This window comes from Pantherophis guttatus, chromosome 6, assembly GCF_059756535.1.
Source record: "Pantherophis guttatus breed Tessera chromosome 6, ASM5975653v1, whole genome shotgun sequence".
NCBI classification, from domain to species: Eukaryota; Metazoa; Chordata; class Lepidosauria; order Squamata; family Colubridae; genus Pantherophis; species Pantherophis guttatus.
The window spans coordinates 38,208,620-38,229,753 of record NC_142068.1 but is presented as its reverse complement, the minus strand read 5'-3'; the positions used below and the strand labels follow the sequence as shown (position 1 = coordinate 38,229,753).

The 21,134-nt window shown below is 38.1% G+C and overlaps 1 protein-coding gene across 4 annotated transcripts in view; it reads right to left on the bottom strand.

The window, feature by feature from the left end:
* The window catches only part of SNED1 (sushi, nidogen and EGF like domains 1), a 79,139-nt gene that overhangs the window by 24,517 nt on the left and 33,488 nt on the right, over window positions 1–21,134 (bottom strand). For all 4 annotated transcript variants that reach the window (XM_034439509.3, XM_034439511.3, XM_087872110.1 and 1 more), the window contains exons 3-17: window positions 20,294–20,434; window positions 18,148–18,310; window positions 15,860–15,985; window positions 15,537–15,650; window positions 14,865–14,978; window positions 14,510–14,623; window positions 14,218–14,334; window positions 9,936–10,061; window positions 7,154–7,258; window positions 6,194–6,307; window positions 5,203–5,322; window positions 4,152–4,268; window positions 3,955–4,071; window positions 1,437–1,550; window positions 636–809 (exon numbers count right to left, since the gene is read on the bottom strand). In XM_034439509.3, the coding sequence (XP_034295400.1) occupies window positions 636–809; window positions 1,437–1,550; window positions 3,955–4,071; window positions 4,152–4,268; window positions 5,203–5,322; window positions 6,194–6,307; window positions 7,154–7,258; window positions 9,936–10,061; window positions 14,218–14,334; window positions 14,510–14,623; window positions 14,865–14,978; window positions 15,537–15,650; window positions 15,860–15,985; window positions 18,148–18,310; window positions 20,294–20,434 (1,876 nt within the window). The remainder of the gene's footprint in view (window positions 1–635; window positions 810–1,436; window positions 1,551–3,954; window positions 4,072–4,151; window positions 4,269–5,202; window positions 5,323–6,193; window positions 6,308–7,153; window positions 7,259–9,935; window positions 10,062–14,217; window positions 14,335–14,509; window positions 14,624–14,864; window positions 14,979–15,536; window positions 15,651–15,859; window positions 15,986–18,147; window positions 18,311–20,293; window positions 20,435–21,134) is intronic.

Below are 21,134 nucleotides of genomic sequence, written 5' to 3'. Positions count from 1 at the left end.
AGTAAACAGCAGGTACAAAATTGGGAAGATGCTTGAGAAGAAAAGTTCTTTACTAAAAATTGCATTTCCCTACCTTTAAGGAGAGAACTGACATGGAAATAATTTTCCACCCAAGGAAACCTCATATATACATCATATATTGTCATACGTGGAAATAAATCAATAAATACCAGCTTTCAAAACGCTTGCAAAATTTGAGTCCATCTTGGTGCTACTGATAAGTTAAATTAGTTTATATTCTTCCAACTATTATTAAATATGTATAATAGCATTCTCATATCTGAACTCTCCAGATGTATTAGACTTCAGTTCTCCCTAGCCAGACTAATTATTAGTCCAATGAATCTGAAGATTATTGAATTAGGGTAGTCAGAAGCAGAGCAATCTCCAAAGATCTTTTTAAAAGCATAATCGAAGATATATAGAAATCAAAGAGAGGATTAATTTCATTCAGTCATTCTTCCAAGATTAATATGTTTAATTGTTACAGAATAGTGCTGAAAAATAAAAGTCAAAAGAGAAATGGTTGTTTGAAGTTGACAGAAAAACAGTGGTCTCACTTTTTTCTCTGTTTATCACATTTCTCTGTTTATCACATATGTACACCCACATATGTATACAGTGAATTAAATTACCATTGCATTCTGGTGGGTCACTCCAGATGCCTTTTGCCAAACATAGGCGAGGGTTATTTTGGGAATTCAGAATATAACCAAGAGCACAGTGATATATTGCCAAGGAGCCCATCTTAGTGGAGTTAAATGCTAACTGAGCATGCTTCACTTCAGTGGGGATTCCGCAGTCAATCTCTAAAGTAAAAAGAGAGAGGGAGGGGAGGGAGGGGGGTTTATAGCAGAAGATAAAAAAGCAATGACTGCCATTATAGTCTTTGACTTACATAAATAAAAACTTCACAGTGATGAGCCTTTTGGGTGTAAATATAAAGGCACATTCATGCGTGAGTGCAGAGTTATTTTAGAAAAGGTATTTTATTATAGCTTGCCATCAGGCAGGCTTTCAGCTATTGGCATCCAAAAGAATGCAACCATACCTGCATGCTTATTTAAAGAATGTTACGAATGCAAGTTTTGGCATAACTTCTAATCAATATGGATACAAACTTTAGTTCCCTAGTCTCTGAGGGAAAAGAAAATTGTTTGCAAAGCTCTGGGCTGTGAATTCCAGCATGCCTTACCCTAGCTGTGCTGCCAGGTTTTAAACACTTTTTTTCCTGAAAATAAAAAAAAAGTGTGAAGTAGAATATTCTAGAACACTGGCATTTCTATTAAAAAAAAAAAAAAATCCCAGTGTTTTGTTTAATAAAAATATAGGCACTGCCCTCTTTCCTGGCACAGATGAATCTCATGGTGACAATTATTATCTTTTCCAACAAGGAAACTTCTTCTCTAGGGTGTATTATGCTTTTCTAATGTTACCTGATTGGCAGTGTCTTCCTGTGTAACCTGCAGAGCATATGCAGACATAGCTGTTGCCAAAATCCTCACAAGTGGCCCCATTTTTGCATGGATGCAGGAAACAAGGAGAAGGAGCTGTAAAACAGATTCCATTCCAGCATGGTAAACTGTTCCATTCCCATCTTACAAAAGGTTCTATGCAGGACCTTAACATCAGAGATTACTAATACAATTTCACTAATGGCAGAAATTGGAGGTTAGATGGAGGCTCTGTCTGTTGAAACATTTTCTCAATGCAAGAAAAAACATAGGGCCACGTTAGACTTGCCTGGGCATTTCAGGGCATGAAATAAGGAAAGGAACGAGCTGGCTGGTGAAGAGGCATTAATATGACCTTATCCAATAATATCATATGACCATTGGAAATATCACAGATGACCAATCTGCAACCAAATATGTATCCTTTAGATAGTTCTTGTTGTTATTACATTTATATCCCCTTTTTCTCTGATGGCTCAATATGCTGTACATGGCGAGACTTTACCCTATTACAATGATACTATGAAGGGCTGGGTTAAGTCACCCAATGAGCTCCATGATCAAGTGGAGATTTGCATTTGGCTCTTTTGGTCTCAGTCCAGCACCTTAAACATTAATACATCTTAGCCCTTCAAATCTGCAAATCAAAGCAGGAATTTAAAATTTCCTGGAATCTAAGCTGATATATATTTCATTAAATTAAATTGATTTTACAGTCTTGGAAGTATAAATGACTTCTTTGTCACTTGGCACTTATGAGGTAGACCTAATATTGTCTTTTCACTTTTCACCTGTTTTTATTTTCTCTTCCATCATATTTGGTCTGTTCAAGCAAAAAGCTATCAAGTTATTTTCTACTAAACAGATATAAAGTGTGTAGAGTCTTGAAGTGTCAATCAAGTTCCAGTGAAAGACCACTCGGAACTTATATCCAGTTGAATTTAATGGGACATAAGACCCAAAATGTATGTATATGGCTGAAAATTTCCTGTGCTGCTTTCATGAAAATAATGATCATGACACTGAGGAAGAAAGATCAATAATAGAACAGAACAGGATAGAATATTAAAGTCCTTTTTGGAAAAGTGAACTTTTTTGAAATGAAATCCAGATTGTTTAAGAGATACAAGATGCAAAAGATTAAGGCCCACAGATTATCTTAAAAACATACTAAGAGGTGAACGCAGTTACATTAGCCAAACTTCAACTTGTTTAATCTCTTGACTCTCTTCGATGCAGATGTCATTAGTTTTATCAAAGAGTCTAATTACGTACAGTAGGCAAGAGTAGTTAAACTATTTATACAAACAGCATGAAAGCTTAAGAAGCCTTTGAACATAACCTTTTCCTCACTTTTTCATCTGCTTTTATTTTAATGTAACTTTCAGGGGATTAGGATATGGATGGAGACTGTATTGTGATTCAAATATGAACTCCTAGAAGCCAAAAGTAAAGGATGTTGGGAACTGTAGTTCAGCAACAACTGAAGGGATGTACTCTGTCTTCTGGATTAAGAAGAGCTAAATTGTTATTCAAAGGCTTATCACATTTTTCTAACAGTTACAACGAATGCCATTTTAAAATATCCTCTCTTACTGTTGATAATGAGTCGTGGTAGCGCAGTGATTAGAGTGCAGTACTGCAGGCGATTTCTGCTGACTTCCGGATGCCTGCAATTTGGCAGTTCAAATCTCACCAGGGTCAAGCTTGACTCAGCCTTCCATCCAGTGGTGGGTTGCTACCAATTCGCCTCAGATCGGGTGAACCGGTAGCAGCAGTGGCAGGAGGCTCCACCCACCCACTCGGACGTCTCTGCAGATGCGCAGAAGCTTCTGCGCATGAGCAGAAGCATCACATGCGTGCATGCACCCACAAGCAAACCGGTAGCAGCCAAAATTGAAACCCAATACTGCTTCCATCCTTCTGAGGTGGGTAAAATGAGGAGCCAAATTGTTGGGGCCAATATGCTGACTTGCTTAGAGAGGGCTGTAAAGCACTGTAAAGCAATATATAATTCTAAGTGCTATTTTTTTAAAAAATTTGATTTATATGCCGCCCTTCTCCGGAGACTCAGGGCGGCTTACAATGCGTTAAGCAATAGCCTTCATACTTTTGTATATTTATACAAAGTCAGCTTATTGCCCCCACAACTGGGTCCTCATTTCACCTACCTGGATGGAAGGCTGAGTCAACTTTGAGCCTTGGAGAGATTCGAACCAGCAGTAAATTGCAGGCAGCTGTGTTAATAACAGGGTGCTTAAACCACTGTACTATCAAGGCTCTTATTGCTATTGCTTATAATAAAATAATATTGTAATTATTTTAAATACTAATGCAAAGTGGATATTTCCTTAGCTTTATTCTTTGGGGATAGAAATACCTGCTGCTTAATGAATGAAGAACCCAACCACAAAACTCTTGGCCAGCCCAAAGGCTACACGCAAAGTCTTTGGATTCACAATTATGCTCCAATAGGCAAAGATCCCTCCTATGCCAATACCTATGTCGCAGTGCCGTCCAGTGTATCCAGGCAGGCAGTCACATTTGTACTTGCCAATATAATGGAAACAGGTGCCCCCATTATGACAAGGCCCTGAGGTACAAGGATCAGGTTTACCTATAAGAACAAAAGATTTAAGTCACAGAGTATACAATTGCAAAGCATTTCAAGGGGACAAAATGTATGTCATTGAGTACCTATCTCGCAGTGTTTCCCTGTAAAGCGGTAGGGACAGGTGCAGTGGTATTCCCCGTCTGATTCCTTACAGGTCCCTCCATTGCGGCAGGGCCCAGAGCTGCACAATTTGGGTCTTGCTGGCAAGAGAAAAGTAATAATACTGGCTATATGTCCTTTGAAAATAAACCCTACACCCCATGCAAATGGGATGAAAGGAGTAGTCTGTTCCTTGCTTGTCTAGTCCTTTCATCACATTAAACCGATTCCTAAACGTCCAACAACCAATCCACAGATACGGATTATGAATAAATTAAAGATAGAAAACCAAATACTTTACCAAAACCAATTTCTGCTATGAATAACATTCACAAATATTGCTAAGCCCAGCTTTGTTTTAAGAATGGTTTGTTGAACAAGCTGGCATTAGACAAAAAGGAGAAGGGAAAAGTCTCATAGAGCACGTGGGGAAGCTTAGTTAATAACTGTCTGCAACTTCTTAAAGGGATGGGGTCTTGTATGACTGTCTGCTGACCCCAGGAAAAGAAGTGCTTGATTTAAGGAGTTGCCAGCAGTACTCTGCATGTTCCCATGAATGTTCCAAATTATCTTCAATACAGATTGTCCACATAAAACCATATGTTTTTCCCTTCCAAATAAACACTTCCCAGTCAATTTGAGGAATTCTGGGAGTTGAAGTCTACATATCCTAAAGTTGCCAAGGTTGAGAAAGACTAACCTGATAATTATTTCTTAGATAAGATGTTAAGACACACCAAACTCCAAAATGCAATACTTTCCAAGGGCCAATGAATTGGGTTCTTTTTGATACAGACATACTAAGGCAGGATCCTATAATGAATGTTCTAACAAGAGAATACTTCTTCAATGGTCTCACCCAATTTTAGTTGGCCATAGAATGAACCATGCACTAGTTCAGTCATATGGGAGAAAAAATACCAATCCTTGCAATCAGTTTCTCACCCAATCCTGTTCTGGGTGAAAAGGTTGTCTCTCATCAAAGCAGGTTTGAGAATGTAGATTCTGTTCAACCACCTCTGTGTTGTCAAGTACCTTTCTCACAATATTTTCCAGTGAAGCCTCGGGGACAGTCACAGATGTAGGAGTCTTCATGAGCATCACAAGATCCGCCGTTCAGGCAGGGCTCTGAGTCACATGGAGAGGGTGGCTCAGCTGCAAAAGCAGAGATGGCCTCACATGGGCTGATGCTAAATGAAAAACCCACCTGCCCCATGGAGATGAGCTCAATTAAATGACATGGAAAAATAGGACACATCTCTTTGAATTCAGATGCCCATGGATATTCTAGGCCAGGGGTGTCAAACTAGTGACCCATGGGCTGGATGTGTCAGGCACAGGTCATGCCCACCCCAGCTCCGCGAAGGGGAAAAACATCGCAAAACATAACGTGACGGCAATGTGACACGGCGAGTTTGACACCTGTGTTCCAGGCCATGCATCCTGGGATTGCAGACATAGGAATGACATCATCTTAAATATACACAGGGTCAAGATGGAGGTGTGTCTGGAGATTTTGCAATACTCTAAAGAGTGATGGCTAACTCTTTTTCCCATATTGCATGGCTGAGAAAAAAAGCGCCCTATTCGCTGATGTTAATGTTCAGGAACTGATGCCAAGAAAATGTCAATTTCAAAGAGGTTTATTTTTTGAAAGATATAGCAGGTTCTCCTTCCTACTATTCACAAAGCCCAAACTTAACAGCCCACTTGATATTCTCACCAATTTTACACCATTTACAAGAGAAAGTATAATTTGCATGAACAGCATAATCAACAACAAAGCTGGTACAAATCACTTGCACATTATTTTCCCACACTACCATGTCACTTGCATGTTCCTTATAAATTACATTGCATTTCTCAAGATTGCATTTCTCCCTCCTTCATTTTTAAACCTATCCCTTAACCTTCACTAACCAGGCTCACTTTTGATTGGCATCATTACAAGAAATTCTCCTCTCTTCCCCATCATGGTTCTTATAATCAGGACACACTCTAATCCTCTGAGACTTTTTTTACTTACTGTGATTAGTGCCATAATCTGTATGGCACACGCAAAGGTAACTGCCACCATACTCCATACAATAACCCCCATCAGGGCACTGGGTGTTCATATTGCAAGGTGTAGTAGTCACTTCTGCAACAGATCAAAAGCACATATAGGGTGATTTCTTATTACACAGCTGAGCATGCCACAGATGAGCTTTATAATAATGAGAAATGTCACCCATTAGACTCAGCAGGATCAATTATCCAGCTCAGGGAAAATTATCTACTTTACTTACAAAGCAAGGAGATATAGGACACACAAGAGAAGAAGCAAGTGCTGCATGGCATAAAATTATCTTCCCTAGACTAACACTTCATCTTAGTCAGATTAACAGTCACTGGCTTGATCTGTAGTCCAAAAGAACTGGAGGGTATCAGCTCCAGACTCAGATCATTACTCGTGGCCAACACAAATTAGGACTGTTAGCTTGGTTCTTGGTGCTTTCAGTGATCATATGCCAGGGAGTGGCTCTGAAGGAATCAAAACATTAGTTGGGCAGTTATGTAAAAACAGTTCTGCCCATGTTCACAAATGGAAATGTCAGTCAGAAGTTTAGGCAGGACAGCTGAAGTGGGATCAACGTGAAATCATCTAAGATCACTAAACAAAGGCAAACAATAGAATTTAAATGGATAACTAGTATGGTATCTTTCAAGCCCAGAGCAATCTTGTTTGAGTGGAGAAGTATTGAAAAGCGATAGGTCTGATCCTAATTCATCAATGAAGAAAATTAGATAACCTTGAACTAGTCAATCCATAATCAAATCCATTATGGATATATGGATAAAATAGGAGTTTGAATGTGTAGAGAAATCATGTATGCTACCTTGTATATGCCATGATAGGGAGTTAAGAATCAAAATGTAATTAATCACGAAGTTAGATAATTTCAGGCCATCCTGACTGGCGAATCTTCCAAAACCTTTCTCTTACCAAATTCACAAAGAAGCCCAAAATATCCAGGTGGGCAATGGCACACAGTGATATTTCCATCCAGGCATTTTCCTCCATTTCGACACTCGCAGTCATCTGAGAGTTCTGCAAAAATTTGAGGGAGGGAGGAAGAATGTTGAGGAGGACAAATTAGACTCATCTGAGCAAGCAACTCTGAGCCTTCATTAATCTACTTCCAATAACCAAAGCAGAATGATGCAGCCTGCTGTGAGGAAATATCAGAATTAGAGCTGGTTTTGTATCTTATGAAGAACTTTTACTTCCTTTTCTTGTAACATCCATTATTTTCTTTAATTAATATCCAAGCAATGGCAAATTACAAACCAGCTGTACTCCCCACAGGAGTAATCACACTTTACCTATTAAATGCTCCCTTGTGGTGGTATCTGTCCTTGGTTCAACAATTCTAATGAGCCTTATTGTTTGTTTTTTTTAAAGACAGCAGACACTGCCTATTCTCTGCCTAGAAGATGGTATGAGACAGTAATTAGTGCCTGTAAGCTTAAGAGTGGGAAAAGCTTAATGAACATAAATGAGGTCAACAGGAGATACAGAGAGAGCATGAAAGAAACTAGTTCTCCAGAAACTGGAGGAAAAAATGGCCCTGGATAATAGGCATTAAAATAAGAACTAGCAACTAGCAACTAGCAACACATGATGGGAGCTGATTCTGTTCTCTGTGTAACAAGGACAGGTAGCCCTATGAAGTGCTGAAGCTCTTATTTAACATCAGCCAGAGTTTCCTTCAACTGTACCACCAACTTTAATATGGCCGTTGCTGAAAACCAGTGATACATTTTCCTAACATTTTTAGGCAGAAATACTGGTGGTGGTGATGAAAATGTAAGGCTTAAAGCAGTCTTTATATATACTGCTCAAAAAAATAAAGGGAACACAGGCAGAAGACATCCGAGATCTGAATGAATGAAATAGCCTTATTAAATACGTTGTTCTTTACATACAGTAGTTTATACACTGCTCAAACAACTAAAGGGAACACAAAACTACTATATGTAATGAACCAAGTATTTAATAAGGCTATTTCATTCATTCAGATCTCGGATGTCTTCTGCTTGTGTTCCCTTTATTTTTTTGAACAGTGTAGTTAAAGAAAAATCTCAAATTCCACCAGTAAAATGTTAAAATCCTGCTTACAATCTTTTACTGCAGGCCTGTCCCCTGTATGAGGCTACTAAAAATAGATGGAATTTTTTGAATCAACATTTCTCGATCTGAGCAACTTTTAAGATTTGTGGACTTTATTTATTTATTTATTTATTTATTAATTTAATTTGTATACCGCCCTTCTCCCGTATTTATTTATTAAATAAATGCTGACTGGGGAATTCTGGGAATTAAAATCCACGGGTCTTAAAGTCACTTAGATTAATAAACACTGGTCTAAATGAGAACAATATACTGAACATACAAAGATCAAAGTTTCTTTTGGTTTTATGCTGTGCTCACATTTGGCTCACACTTTAATCCCCCGTTTGATATGATGAATACCCCAAATCTCCTTATGCACCGTCACTCATGCCCTCGTCACTTCCCACCTGGACTACTGTAATGCTCTCTACATGGAGCTATCCTTGAGGAGCACCCGGAGGCTCCAACTGGTTCAGAATGCAGCTGCACGGGTGGTTATGGGAGCGACATGGCGCTCCCATGTAACATCTCTCCTGTGTGAGCTGCACTGGCTCCTGATGGTCTTCTGGGTGCGCTTCAAGGTATTGGTTACCACTTTTAGAGCGCTCCATGGCTTAGGACCTGGGTACCTACGAGACCGCCTTCTGCCACCGGTAGCCTCTCACCGGCCAGTATGCTCCCACAGAGAGGGGCTCCTCAGGGTGCTGTTGGTCAAACAGTGTCGACTGGCGGCCCCTAGGGGGAGAGCCTTCTCGGTGGGGGCACCTGCCCTTTGGAACGAGCTCCCCCCGGAGATACGGAGGATCCTGAATTTACGCACTTTCTGCAGTGTCCTCAAGACTTTTTTATTCCAACAAGCTGGGCTGGCCTAACTCTTTTTAATTGCTTAATTTTAATTTGCTTTTAAAAATGGGGTGTTTTAATTAGTATGGGCCAAAATTGTTTAATATGTTTTAAATTGTTTTTAAACTTTATATTGTATGTGTTTTATCTTTGGCTGTTCACCGCCCTGAGTCCTTCGGGAGAAGGGCAGTATATAAATCCAAATAAACCAAACCAAACCAAACCAAACCAAATCTGCAAGTCTTTTGAAATAGATTTGACATCAGAAAAACATGATAAACTTCTTTATTCTGAAAATTCTGAGAGCAGAGTTCAAGCAAGGAGGTATGATGGCCATGACACACACTTAAAATAGTAGCTACTACACCATACAGCTGACTCTGAAGTCATGTCAGTATCTTCCATGTCATCAGTACCACCACATGCAAATGGAGACATCAATCCCATTATTAGTTTGCTAACTACTAAGAAAAATATTTTCCTTTGCAAATTCCTGATAGGATCTTATTATTACTGATAAATCTAAAACAACTGGGAATTTAATGTGGTTGGAGAAAGTATTAATAGTAATTTTTCCAGAGCTAGAACCTGCATAGATACAATCACTTTAAAAAAGTAAACAAACAAAAAACAATTTGTTTTCCTCAAACTACCCACCCAGACTGCAGACTGCAGTGTTCCACTGCTAATTTGGAAATAAATGTATACAGGCATGAAACTCAAGGACAGCACAAACATTTTGTTTAGTGTGTTTGACTCCAATACTTACTATCTCTGCAGTCAGTGCCTGCGTAGCCTTCTGCACATTCACAAACATAACCTTGACTGCTTTCAAGACATGTGCCCTCATTCTGGCATGGATTGGAGCTACAGGCATTAGACATTCTAGGGCCACCTAAAAAACATCAGTAAAGGACTCATGAACACATATAAAGAGAGATACATTTCTGTAGCACAAAAAAGAATATTAGAACATCTTCTCAGTATCAAATATAGAAGCTGGTCTTTATCTATAAAGCCCTACATGACATCTGGCCTGATTACTTTTGGGACCACCTATCTCTCATAGTATCCATCCAACCAATCCCATCTCGCAGGGTTGATGTGCTTAATCTTCTTTTGATTAAACAATTCCATCTATCTAAACAATACAATACATAGTTGTATTTTGTGAGATGGATGGCTATATAAATAAAATAAATAAATTTGATAAATAAATAAAAGTGCTCTGCTTTAGCACCTGGCTCCTTGCTGGTATTTTGTACAGTCTTGAAGACATTGCTCTTCATCTTGGCTTTTGGCAAGAGTGATTGTGGGTTTGCTTGGTTGTTTCCTGGTTTCTGCCATATTTTCTTCTTTGTTTTTATTACTGTATTATTTTATTGTTCTGTATATATTTATCTGGGAACCACTCAGTTGGATTGTATAAAAATTTCTTTATTTAATTAAATACACCTCCTACAGGGAGGGCACATGAGAAGTAAACACAGATGACTTTAGACAATCTAGCATCCCCAAAATGTAGGCTCTCAAGTTAAGAGACAGTTCCTGTATGTCCAGTTTTACATATCAACACTTCTTTACCACCGCATAGATATTAGGAGGACCTACATGAAGTGCAAAAAATCTGGCCACTTGTGGGCTTTGCTTTACTAAGGATAAGATAATGGATGGAAAGTTCTGCGCAAGAGACTGATTCTACTTTCTTAACAAAGGCTACCTTAAATAATTCGGCTACAAGGCTAAAAATATCTGAAATTAATCTAGTTTGATACCAAGAATTTTCTTTTCACAAAGCTAATCAACAGAATACAGATAAGTCCTTGACATATAACCACAATTGTGACTACGGTACAAAGTTCATTAATTAAGCAGCACGGTTGTTGAGGCATCACATGACTGCACCCAATTTTAAGACATGATGGTTAAGTGAATCACCATGATTGTTAAGCAAGACACCATGTAATTGTGATTTGTGATCTTCCCTGCCAGCTTTCCTATTGATTTTGTTTGTTGGAAACCAGATGGGAAGTTCCAATGATGTGACTACAAGGTGCTGCAACTACTGTACTGTAAATGTGAGCTAGTTGCCAATCATTAAAGCATAATCACACAATCATGTGGATGGTGCAATTATTGTAACTTTGAGGATTGTTTTTTCAGTGCTGTCATAACTTTGAACCATTGTTAAAGAAGTGGTTGTTAAGTTGAGAACTACCTGTAACTCCTAAATGGATTTTGAGATGTGATCTGTGAATCAATTTCCACAATGATTTTTAAATAATTGCTCTATTATTACAGACTTTCTTTGGACTCTGCTACCTTTTTTAGTTGTGGTTCGCTGGGAAAAACATAAGACCTTTTCAGGTTCATAATATTAATATTATTAAAGATTACTTTTTACAACAATAAAACTAATAAAAAGAATATAATAAAAAGAAAAAATAAGACACAGATAAAAAAATAGAGAATATAGAAATATAGAAAAGAAATATAAGAATAAAGAAAAAATAAATATATAAAGAAGTGACTTCCCCTTTCATCACAAGAGTAAACAATTTTAGTAACTTACTATCGTCTCTTAAAATACAACAGATGATCTCTTTTCCACATATCCCATCTTTATTAAAAAAAATACATTAAAAAGTCATCATTTCAGTCCTGATGTCAGCAAATATCCATTAAGGCTTAACAGAGATAACATTTTAACCTTGATCAAATAAATCAATGTTATATTCCTTCCTTTTATATTTAACCATCTTCTTTAATCCCTTCAAAATGCCCTAGAACTTTTTTCATTTTTTGTCCCTCCTTACAAAATTCTTTAAAGCTTTAACTTTAAAGTTAAACGCTTTTGTAAATACTATATACTGTAAATGGATTTATCTAGATTACTCTCTTGATTTGTTATTTATATAACCCTTTTCATTATTATGACATCAGCTGATTTCTTTTGCAACATTTTTCTATGTCATTCTTATAGCATATCATTTTTAAATTCCCTTTTAAATCAGGGATCATGTCAGGTAATACTTGTTCCTCTTCTATAGCATCTTTTCAACATAGTCTATCTACAGAGGCAGACACTCTTAAAATTAACTTCTGAGTCCTTTCTTCAAAAATAATCTTCAATATGCCCAGTGTTAAAATAGTTTGCTTCATTCAGTTTTAGTAAGTGTAAATGTTCTTCTCCTTTAATTGTAATCCTTTGTTCCTTCTGGTTCCTCTAGTGTCCAATTTTTAAACTATTATCTTATTATTTCTTTTAGGAACAAAAGCATTTTTCCATGGCAAGAATTTTTGATAATTAATTCCAAAATCTTAATTTAAATTTATCTGGATCCTTAGTCCATTTGTAACTTTCTAAAACAAAAGTTCTAATTACCTTTTTATATTTATTTTAGAAAAAAAATCTAAATCCTTAAACATGTATTTAAATTTTCTTTTGGCAAAGATTGAAGGAAACTCATCTGGTGTTTTCAGACTTGTCAATCCAAAAGTACAGAATAGCTGAAAAATAATTAATTGCCTATTTCTGAAAGTGATTAGAAAAGGAAATATGTGAACTCAGTGTCCCTTTAAAGGCTGAATATGGTTTGAGAAAGATGGCTATTTCATCATCTCCCAGATTTTGAAATCTGTCAGAGACTGCTGTCTTGGGGTTTCCTCATGTGCAGCAACTATCTGGAACACTTGTGGACAATTCTCGCCCTCTTTATGTTTGCAGAGGAATTGTGAAGAACCGGTCTCCTTGCCAGCTCTTTATTCTGCCAGCTTTTCAGTTCCGCTTTCTGCAGCGCTGACTTCAGTTTGCCGTTTCTTCCCCAGAAGTGACCTTTTCAGTTGTCATCCCCAGATCATAGAATTTAGCTACGGTTTAATTGTTCTGTTTTAAATATTTTACCCTTTATATATTCTATTGATTGATGGTGTTTTAATGGTTTTGTACCTAAATACTCTCTGGTGTAATGTTAAGAACTAAAATAAAAAAGTTAGAGTCTGGATGCCAGCGTTCTTTCCATCAGGAAAAATGGTAAGGTATACTAGTAGCTCTGTACCATCAGGAGAATGACAGATATCCTTTCTTTTTATAAAGGTTTTTTTTAAAAAAAAATGATTAGGTAACACATGCCTTATTACGCAAGTTCAAAGTGGGCCATGAAATCAGGATTAAAGTGCAGTAAGCATACATAGGGAGACTCCTTCCCAAAACCCCCCTTTATACAGTAAAATGCCACTGAGCTCTTAAAATACTCACCTTGTATTGGTATCACTTAAGACTACTTCAAAGCTTCATTAAAAACTAGGAGCTTGGGGTAAGAGCAATGAATTCTTTTATGCAAGGTTTAAGTAAAGTATGTCAAGTTTCGAGGTTGTCTCAAATAAATTGCATTTCAAACAAAGTCTTTGAAGAAAAACTCCTATTTATTAAGCACGACATTCTAACCTGACTCCAATCGAAGCCAACACTGACTTCCAGCCCCAAAACCCTCCCTTTCCGTTCCCCACTCCCCTGCACTCATTGGCCATCTTCCAAGTCATTCTACCTCTAATCTATTCAAGCTCAAAAGAATTTCCTCCCTCCCATCTCATCTCCTAGGGGATATTATCTCCAGGGAAAATAAGTAGGTGAAAAGTCAAACGTCCCTTTCCAGACGCCTTCGCTTCTCCTTCTTATGTCAGCACTAGAGTAAATGCAGGTTGAAGTGCTGACAAAGTGACTAGTTCACTCTAAGCATGGATCCAAGCAAGTACGTCTGGAGCGTGATTACTTATGCTGAGAGTCACTTAACCCCAGCCGAACTGACCCTCTGGTCAAAACAAGCTCCCCGTCCTTGAGCTGTAACTGTTTAATGAATAAGCAGTAGTTGGATGAGGAAACACAATTTCCAGAAGTAAACTAAAGAAAAAGCTGAACAATTTGAATGTCAAACATAACCAGTCGCTGGATTAAAAAAAATACTGGAGAGCATTCTACGTGAGGAGGATGTATAGAGGCAGTGTTGAACTACACATTTTTCCCTTTAGAGAAAACAGACAAATATACTCACCATATTGGCAATTGTTCCCATAGTAGCCTGGTGAGCATGTGCAGACATAGCGCCCTGGGCGAATATAGTTGCACATCTGCCGATTCCTGCAATTTCTGCCCTCACAGGTTGAAGGATCTAGAATGAAGAGGAGGGAGCCTCAGTATAGATCAATGAAGCTGAATAATTGAAGATAACACATACAAGGATGGCTCTAAGCCGAGGGCCTGAAAGTAGCAAAGAAAGAGAAAGAACAATAAAGACTAGCTTTGTAGGAAGAAGGATGCCATCATGCAGTTATAAAATCAGGCACCTATTTCACAATGCTGTCCAGTAAAAGGTGTTGCACAGGAACAAGTATAGTTGTTAACAAGATCCATACATTGCCCACCATTCAGACACGGGCTGGACTCACATTCATTTATTTCTGCAGAGAAAAGAAAGAGAACAAAAATATGAAGTCTGAAATGAAGTTATCGTGTTCATTTTGTATAAAACTATACTGCTCAAGCACTACAAGATCTGTTATTCATAAACAAGGAATTAACTGATTAAATAAACAGAAGTACTTATTAACATAGAACAGAAACAAACAATGCAATTGCTATCAGATGAGCTGGAGATTAAATGGTGATTACATTAAATACATATGCTTATTTTTGGCTCACCTATTTCACAGTCTTCTCCAGTATAACCTGGCTGACAAAGGCAGACAGCTGTTGTGTTTGTTATTTGGCACTCCCCACCATTTTGGCATTCTTTGGTTTTACATGGAGACTCCTCTATTATATTTCAACAACAACAAAAGAAAAATTAAATTATGATGTTAAGGTATTTTTTTCATTGGCAAAACCATACAAGCTATAGAATCTCTCAGCTTCTGAATATGCACACAACCCAGCTATTGAAATTAGCATTGTTTCTTGTTTAATGGAAGATAAATAAATTGTAATGAAAATTATATGGAAGGGAAATATGGGAAGTTTCATGGTAGCCATACCTATCTATCTTATCTGGGGCACATGCTTCCATTTCATCTCTTTGGTCATCCTAGCTGGGCATTCTGAGAAGTGCAATCCAACACCTCTGGAGATACCCTGTCAGTAAAGCACATTCTTTCCTAAAATTAAAGTAATTGCCACAAAGAAGTTCTGCTATGACTTTGTCTTTGTTATGTGTCTAATTAATCTGCTTTCTGCTCAAGCAAAAATTCAGGGCAGCTAAAAAATTAAAGCACAAAAAATTGAATGCTAAATACTATTAATAGTAAAGTCATAATCACATTTTCTCCTTAGATTTGTTATTGGATTGTGTCTTTGCTCTTACACAATATTTCTCACCAATTTCACATGTAGCTCCTTTAAATCCTGGTGCACACCAACAGCTGAAGCTGTTGATGCCACTGATACAAGATGCTTTATTATGACATGGATTGGACGCACACTCATCCACATCTGGAAGAGAAAATGAGAGGTGCTATGGATTAGGATTTACTCAGATACTCAATTCCTCTTTCCCCAGGGAGAAAAAATAATAATATATAGATCTATAAATTTAGATTATCTAAAATAAAACAAGTAGCTGTATAAGGTCTAATTTGTGGCTGAAATAGTATACGGTAGTTGCTCCATACAATTGTGCACAGCAGAGAAGCAGGACTCACCAATTTGGCATTGTTTCCCAGTGAAACCAGCGAGACAAGAACAAGTGTATGAAGGGTTCCCTGTGATGCAGTCCTCAATACATTTTCCTCCATTCAAGCAAGGACGAAGTGTCAAACACACTGAAGCTGCATGAAGAAATAAACCCGCTATTCAATAGCTAGAAGCATGCTCAGAGAGATGTTAGACGATGTGGCAACAGAAGTATTAGACTAATCCAACTTCCTTTGTTCTTGTAGATCAGGGCTGTCAAACTCCCAGCCCATGAGCTGGATAGGTCATGCGCTGGTCAGGCTCATGCCTGGTTTAGTGAAGGGGAAAAAAGTCCCGATACATCACGTGACACTGCCGTGACGACGTGAATTTGACACCCCTGTTGTAGATGATTCTCTATATTGAATTTAGATCACCAATGTGCAGAAGTATCACACCACACAATGTAATGTACTTCATCCACATTTAAATTGGTTTGAAATTTACAATAAATAAACCTATTATTTAAAAAATTAGTTTAAGTACAGAAAGTTGGTTTTCCTTGCTTCAGTTGTCCATGCCAGTACTTTTATTGATCTACCTAAGAGTTTTACAATCTTTTTGAAAATCTAGATAATGACATTAATATCTCGATAGATCAATATTCAGCTTTTTATTAAATGAACTTTTAGTAATCTTTATTAAATCATTTTTACAGAAAAATATTTTTGATCAATTCTATCATCTTCATGGCATCCCTTTGCCTTTTGCTATATTGTAATACTTTTATGACAACCTCAAGAGTTAAGAACTACTTCAATACCAATCCATTTCCCATTGTTAAAGAATTTTGGCAAGAATTATGTGTTCAAGGAAATAAAAAAGAGGCAGAGAAAATCAGCTACTAAATCTCTAGAATTGTTACATTTGGCAATCAGGGAGTGGGAGAAGAAAGAAGGTACAATAGGTTAGATAGCTCCAGAGATGCATATCTTGAAGATGAACAGATAAATTTAAATTAAGAATGAAGAGTTAGAAGAGAAATCATTTAACTCTTAGAGGCCAAAGATTGGGAAAATCTGAATACATGTTTTTATCTAGAAACCATGCAGACCCTGCAAAATTGATGGTCACAGATTGTGGGAGGTTTCAATTTTTGAACAAACCCTCAGCATTATAGGAGAATAATATCTGGCATGATGGGTAGCTTTTACTGATGGTTTTAGTCAATCCCTGGGGGAGGTTTAATTTCACTTCCCATATGGATTTGCAAACATATCTAGTAGTGACCTCAGAGCTCCACAAATTAAACATTTTGCAACTAAACCTGGGATAGAATCTAATGTATTCATTTGGATAATACTCAGGGATTGCAACTTCCAGAATTCCAGCTATTAAGCTTGCAGAATAATCTGGGAACTGCAGTTTTATCAGATTCAGGACATCAGATTGGAGAAAACTGGCATACATCTGGGACCAAGTCCTATCAAACATGACTGAATTAATTTAAGAAAACATTATGGATCTATGCTTGCAATTATGCTTGGATTTATGATTGTATAGAATTAATTTACAGTTTAAGAGTCTTTAGACTTTTTCTAAACCAACAGCTTTGACATGTAAGAAGAACTAATGAGAAGACTTGAGTTCTAAATACCATGAACCTCAACAGGTAATTGGTGCCCAACAGGAGAGGAAAGCACCATAGATGCCACTTTTAGTTCATGGTTGAGATGAATGCCATGATACGAAGTGTAACAAGCAGAGTATTAACTAAGAAGAAACTAGCTTTCCCTCATCTTCCAAAAAATTCAGTGTTAAAATTAGGGAATCTAAGATTTATTTGAGAATATAGTAAAGATAGTAAGCATGGATGAATTTGTTCTCTCACTTTTGTTGGGGAAGATGGGATCATCTTAATTTCAGGATCATCATCCTTTCATATAAAGACCTGCTTTTCTCAGAGGTATTCTGTTTATGTCTTATTTCTACTTATTTCATTCTCAAGAAATAATTAAGTAGCTCTTAATCAGCCAGAAGAGATCTACAGCCACCAAGGGATTCAGTCTGAGTAGCACAGTCATATCCCCCAAATTTATAACTTGCATAGTTTCAGCATCAGTACATCCCATGTCTTGCTAACCATATTTATTATACTGTATTAATGTAACAATTCAGTAAAGTATTCAGAAGTTTATGTGCCACTCACAACTGCTCCTATTGCATGGCTGCCGCCCTTCATAGAACTTTCACAGGGACAAAGAGAAGGGCTGGAAGAATTGGTTTCATTAAATAAACCTAACTGCTGTCCTCTTACTTGTGTTGTTGCAGCCCCCCACTTGCACCTGGGCATCATCGATTCTGAATACCCAGCGCCCGGGGATACCCACATTTGTCGTCATCTCCACGTCGACAATGTCATCAGTGCGGGATCCGGGGATGTTAAAATACCGTTTTCCATCACCGGCATTGAAACCTGCCTAGAAGACAAGGGCAGAGACTGAAACCTCTTGCTGGGGAAAGCAGGGCAGCTGTAGGGAAATGCAAGGGACTTCTCTCTTCCACCATGCCCAGTGCCCTGCAGAGGAATGGACTGCAAGAACATAAGGAAGGGAAGCATCCGATTTCCCTGAATGTTGTTTTGTGTTTCTGCTTCCCATCTAAATAGCCACTATTTTGCATAAGAGGCACTAGCAATCTCACATTACAACTCCTCTGATCCCTTAGTGGAGATAATAGTTTGCTCTTCTAGAAGTTTTCCTTTGACAAATTCCTTACAAGGAGAAGTCCTGTAGTTCAGTGAAAAATCATATGCTTTGTATATATGGCACATTCTCTGACTCCACAGACTGAGCTGGGAAGGGCTCTGGTCTGGAATCTTGAAGTGCCATTACTACTGTTAACAGAACTCAGCAAAAGGGACCAATGAGCTCATTTGATATATGGCAGCTTTACTTGTTCCTAGATTATCTTCACTTTCTGAACTTCTTAAACATTCAATTCCCAGGGCATTCAATTCTGATGAAATATGTTGCCTGAACTTAGAGGTTCTTGATCTTGTCAACGCCTAAATGGGAGACCCCATGGAAACCCAGCATATGTCAAGTTGATTCCACAGGGGAAAAAGGGGATATGAGTGTAATAAATGTAGCCAGAATGTAGCTGTTTGAGTTTTCTTGTAAGCCAGGGGTCAGGACTCCTGGATAAGAACTCTTGACTAAGCAGTCATACAGTCCATAAATGACTAAAACTGGTTCACAATTAGCAAACATTGTTGTGGGCCACCAACATTTGGAGGTTTACTTGCAAGTTTATGTTGAGGCAAGCATTTTTTCTCTAGGACAATTTATTTGGACCCTGGTTCCAGCTGCTTCAGGACAGACCAGTAGAAAATAAGCAGCATATATAGCTAGAAGCCATCTCCTACTGTTTTGAATGTCATCTGTGATTAAAGACTTTGGCTAAAACACATGATAACTGTCATCATTAAAAGGAAAAAAAGGAGGTGGGAGGGGAAGAGGGAGTTCAGATGGTCTACTTGTGCAACTCTTTTCCCAAATGGCTTTTGGCACCAAAAGGCCCCAGCAATCCCCACTCATCCATGACTCACTAGCTGGAAAGTGCACAAAACACTGAGCTTATTTTCATCCCCATTCATCTATAAAGGGTGAATCCAAGAGAATCTTGGACTCTCTTGCTGCTTTCCACAAAATGAGCACAGCTCTGTTAGCTCAAGCCAAGCAGCAGCCTCTGCCATGCTGAGATCGAGGTCCTTCTGCCGAGCCACTCTATCGTGTTGCAAATTACAGCAGCAAATTCTCACAAATTTGGTCAGAAGCCAGTGCCTGGTGAAAAACTTTTCAACTTCCTCTCTCTCCCCCTTTGGCTGAGCTAGGGCAGGGTGTTCCTAAAGCACTGTACAGTATCCAAAGCATGTGGTTACTGCTCTGTTTACAGTCATAAAAGTCTACACTCCTGAATTTCTGGGGCTGAAAATGGATTAATTTCCTATACACCTGCAACTTCCTGCTTACTGGAGATAACTCAGATGACTGCCAGCAGCTGGCCAAGCATAGATCAATTAATGGTAAATCCACACCTCCGAACAGCCACCGACTAAAAGAAAGAAAAAAAAACATATAGGATGAAATATAAATGCCAAAAGAAAGTTGTACTTGCTGCAGCCATTGCTGGATGACTCTTTTTAAAAAGTTGATGGCTAATGAAGGGAAGGAATTCAGAAGCACTGGCCAAAATAAAGAGCTGCAGTTTCCTTCACTAAAGGTCCTAGGTAGTTTTAGCTCTGAAGGGAAGGGAAAAATAAGTATTATTTAAGTTGAGGCTAAGGATTAGCTTGGGCATGATAACCATTTCAAGACAACCAACATCATCCTCAGCCATCTCCAAGAATGTATGCCGTGTATTAGAAAGGAGACTTGCTTGAATGTGATCATGTAATCTACCTGGGCTGCTATCCCTCCCAGGCCTGCTAAATTTCCTCCACTGCTGGCATGCATGCCAGTGGTCCAGGTTATTGATTCATAGTTGAAGATAGTGAAGGAAAGCAGGCCATCAGTGATGAGGACTATCTGGAAAGTATTTACCTGCAAGAAAAAAAAACACAGAGAGGGTATTAAGGCAATAGGCAATGTGCAGAAAGTTCCAACATTGATTAATACTGAAGTAAAACCTTCTCAAGGCGGTCTCAAACAATACTTCTTGAGCTTTTTTGAGTCCTGAAGAGCTGCTTGGGCTGCAAGAGAGGCAGAGTCCTCTAGGAGAAGATTCATGACAAGAATAGCAACAGCACTTATATACCGATTCATAGTGCTTTACAGCCCTCTCTAAGCGATTTTGCAGTCAGCATATTGCCCCCAACAATCTGGGTCCTCATTTTATGGACCTCGGAAGGATGGAATGTTGAGCCAACCAACCTTTGAATGGTTAACTTTTTATTGTTTTGCTATATTGTGTGCCCTAATTCCTATCTTTTTAAATAGTTTTAATTTGTATTTTTTCTCTTTCCTTTATCAATGGAATGAGTATTGTATTTTATTCTCTGATCTCTCATACTATAGGAAAGATAGAATGCAGATGTCTGAAATGAAGGAAGATGATTCTCAATCATCCAGGTCATGATTGTCCCAAAAGTGCTTTTGCAAAAAGCAACCGGACTTCTAACTTAGTTTTTCCTTAATAATGTTTTGCTTTTTGTCCCAGAAGCTTCTTCTGGGATGAGAAGCAAAATGTTTTCAAAGAAAAAAAACAAGAAAGCCTTTTGGAAAAGCACCTTTGGGTCTGAAA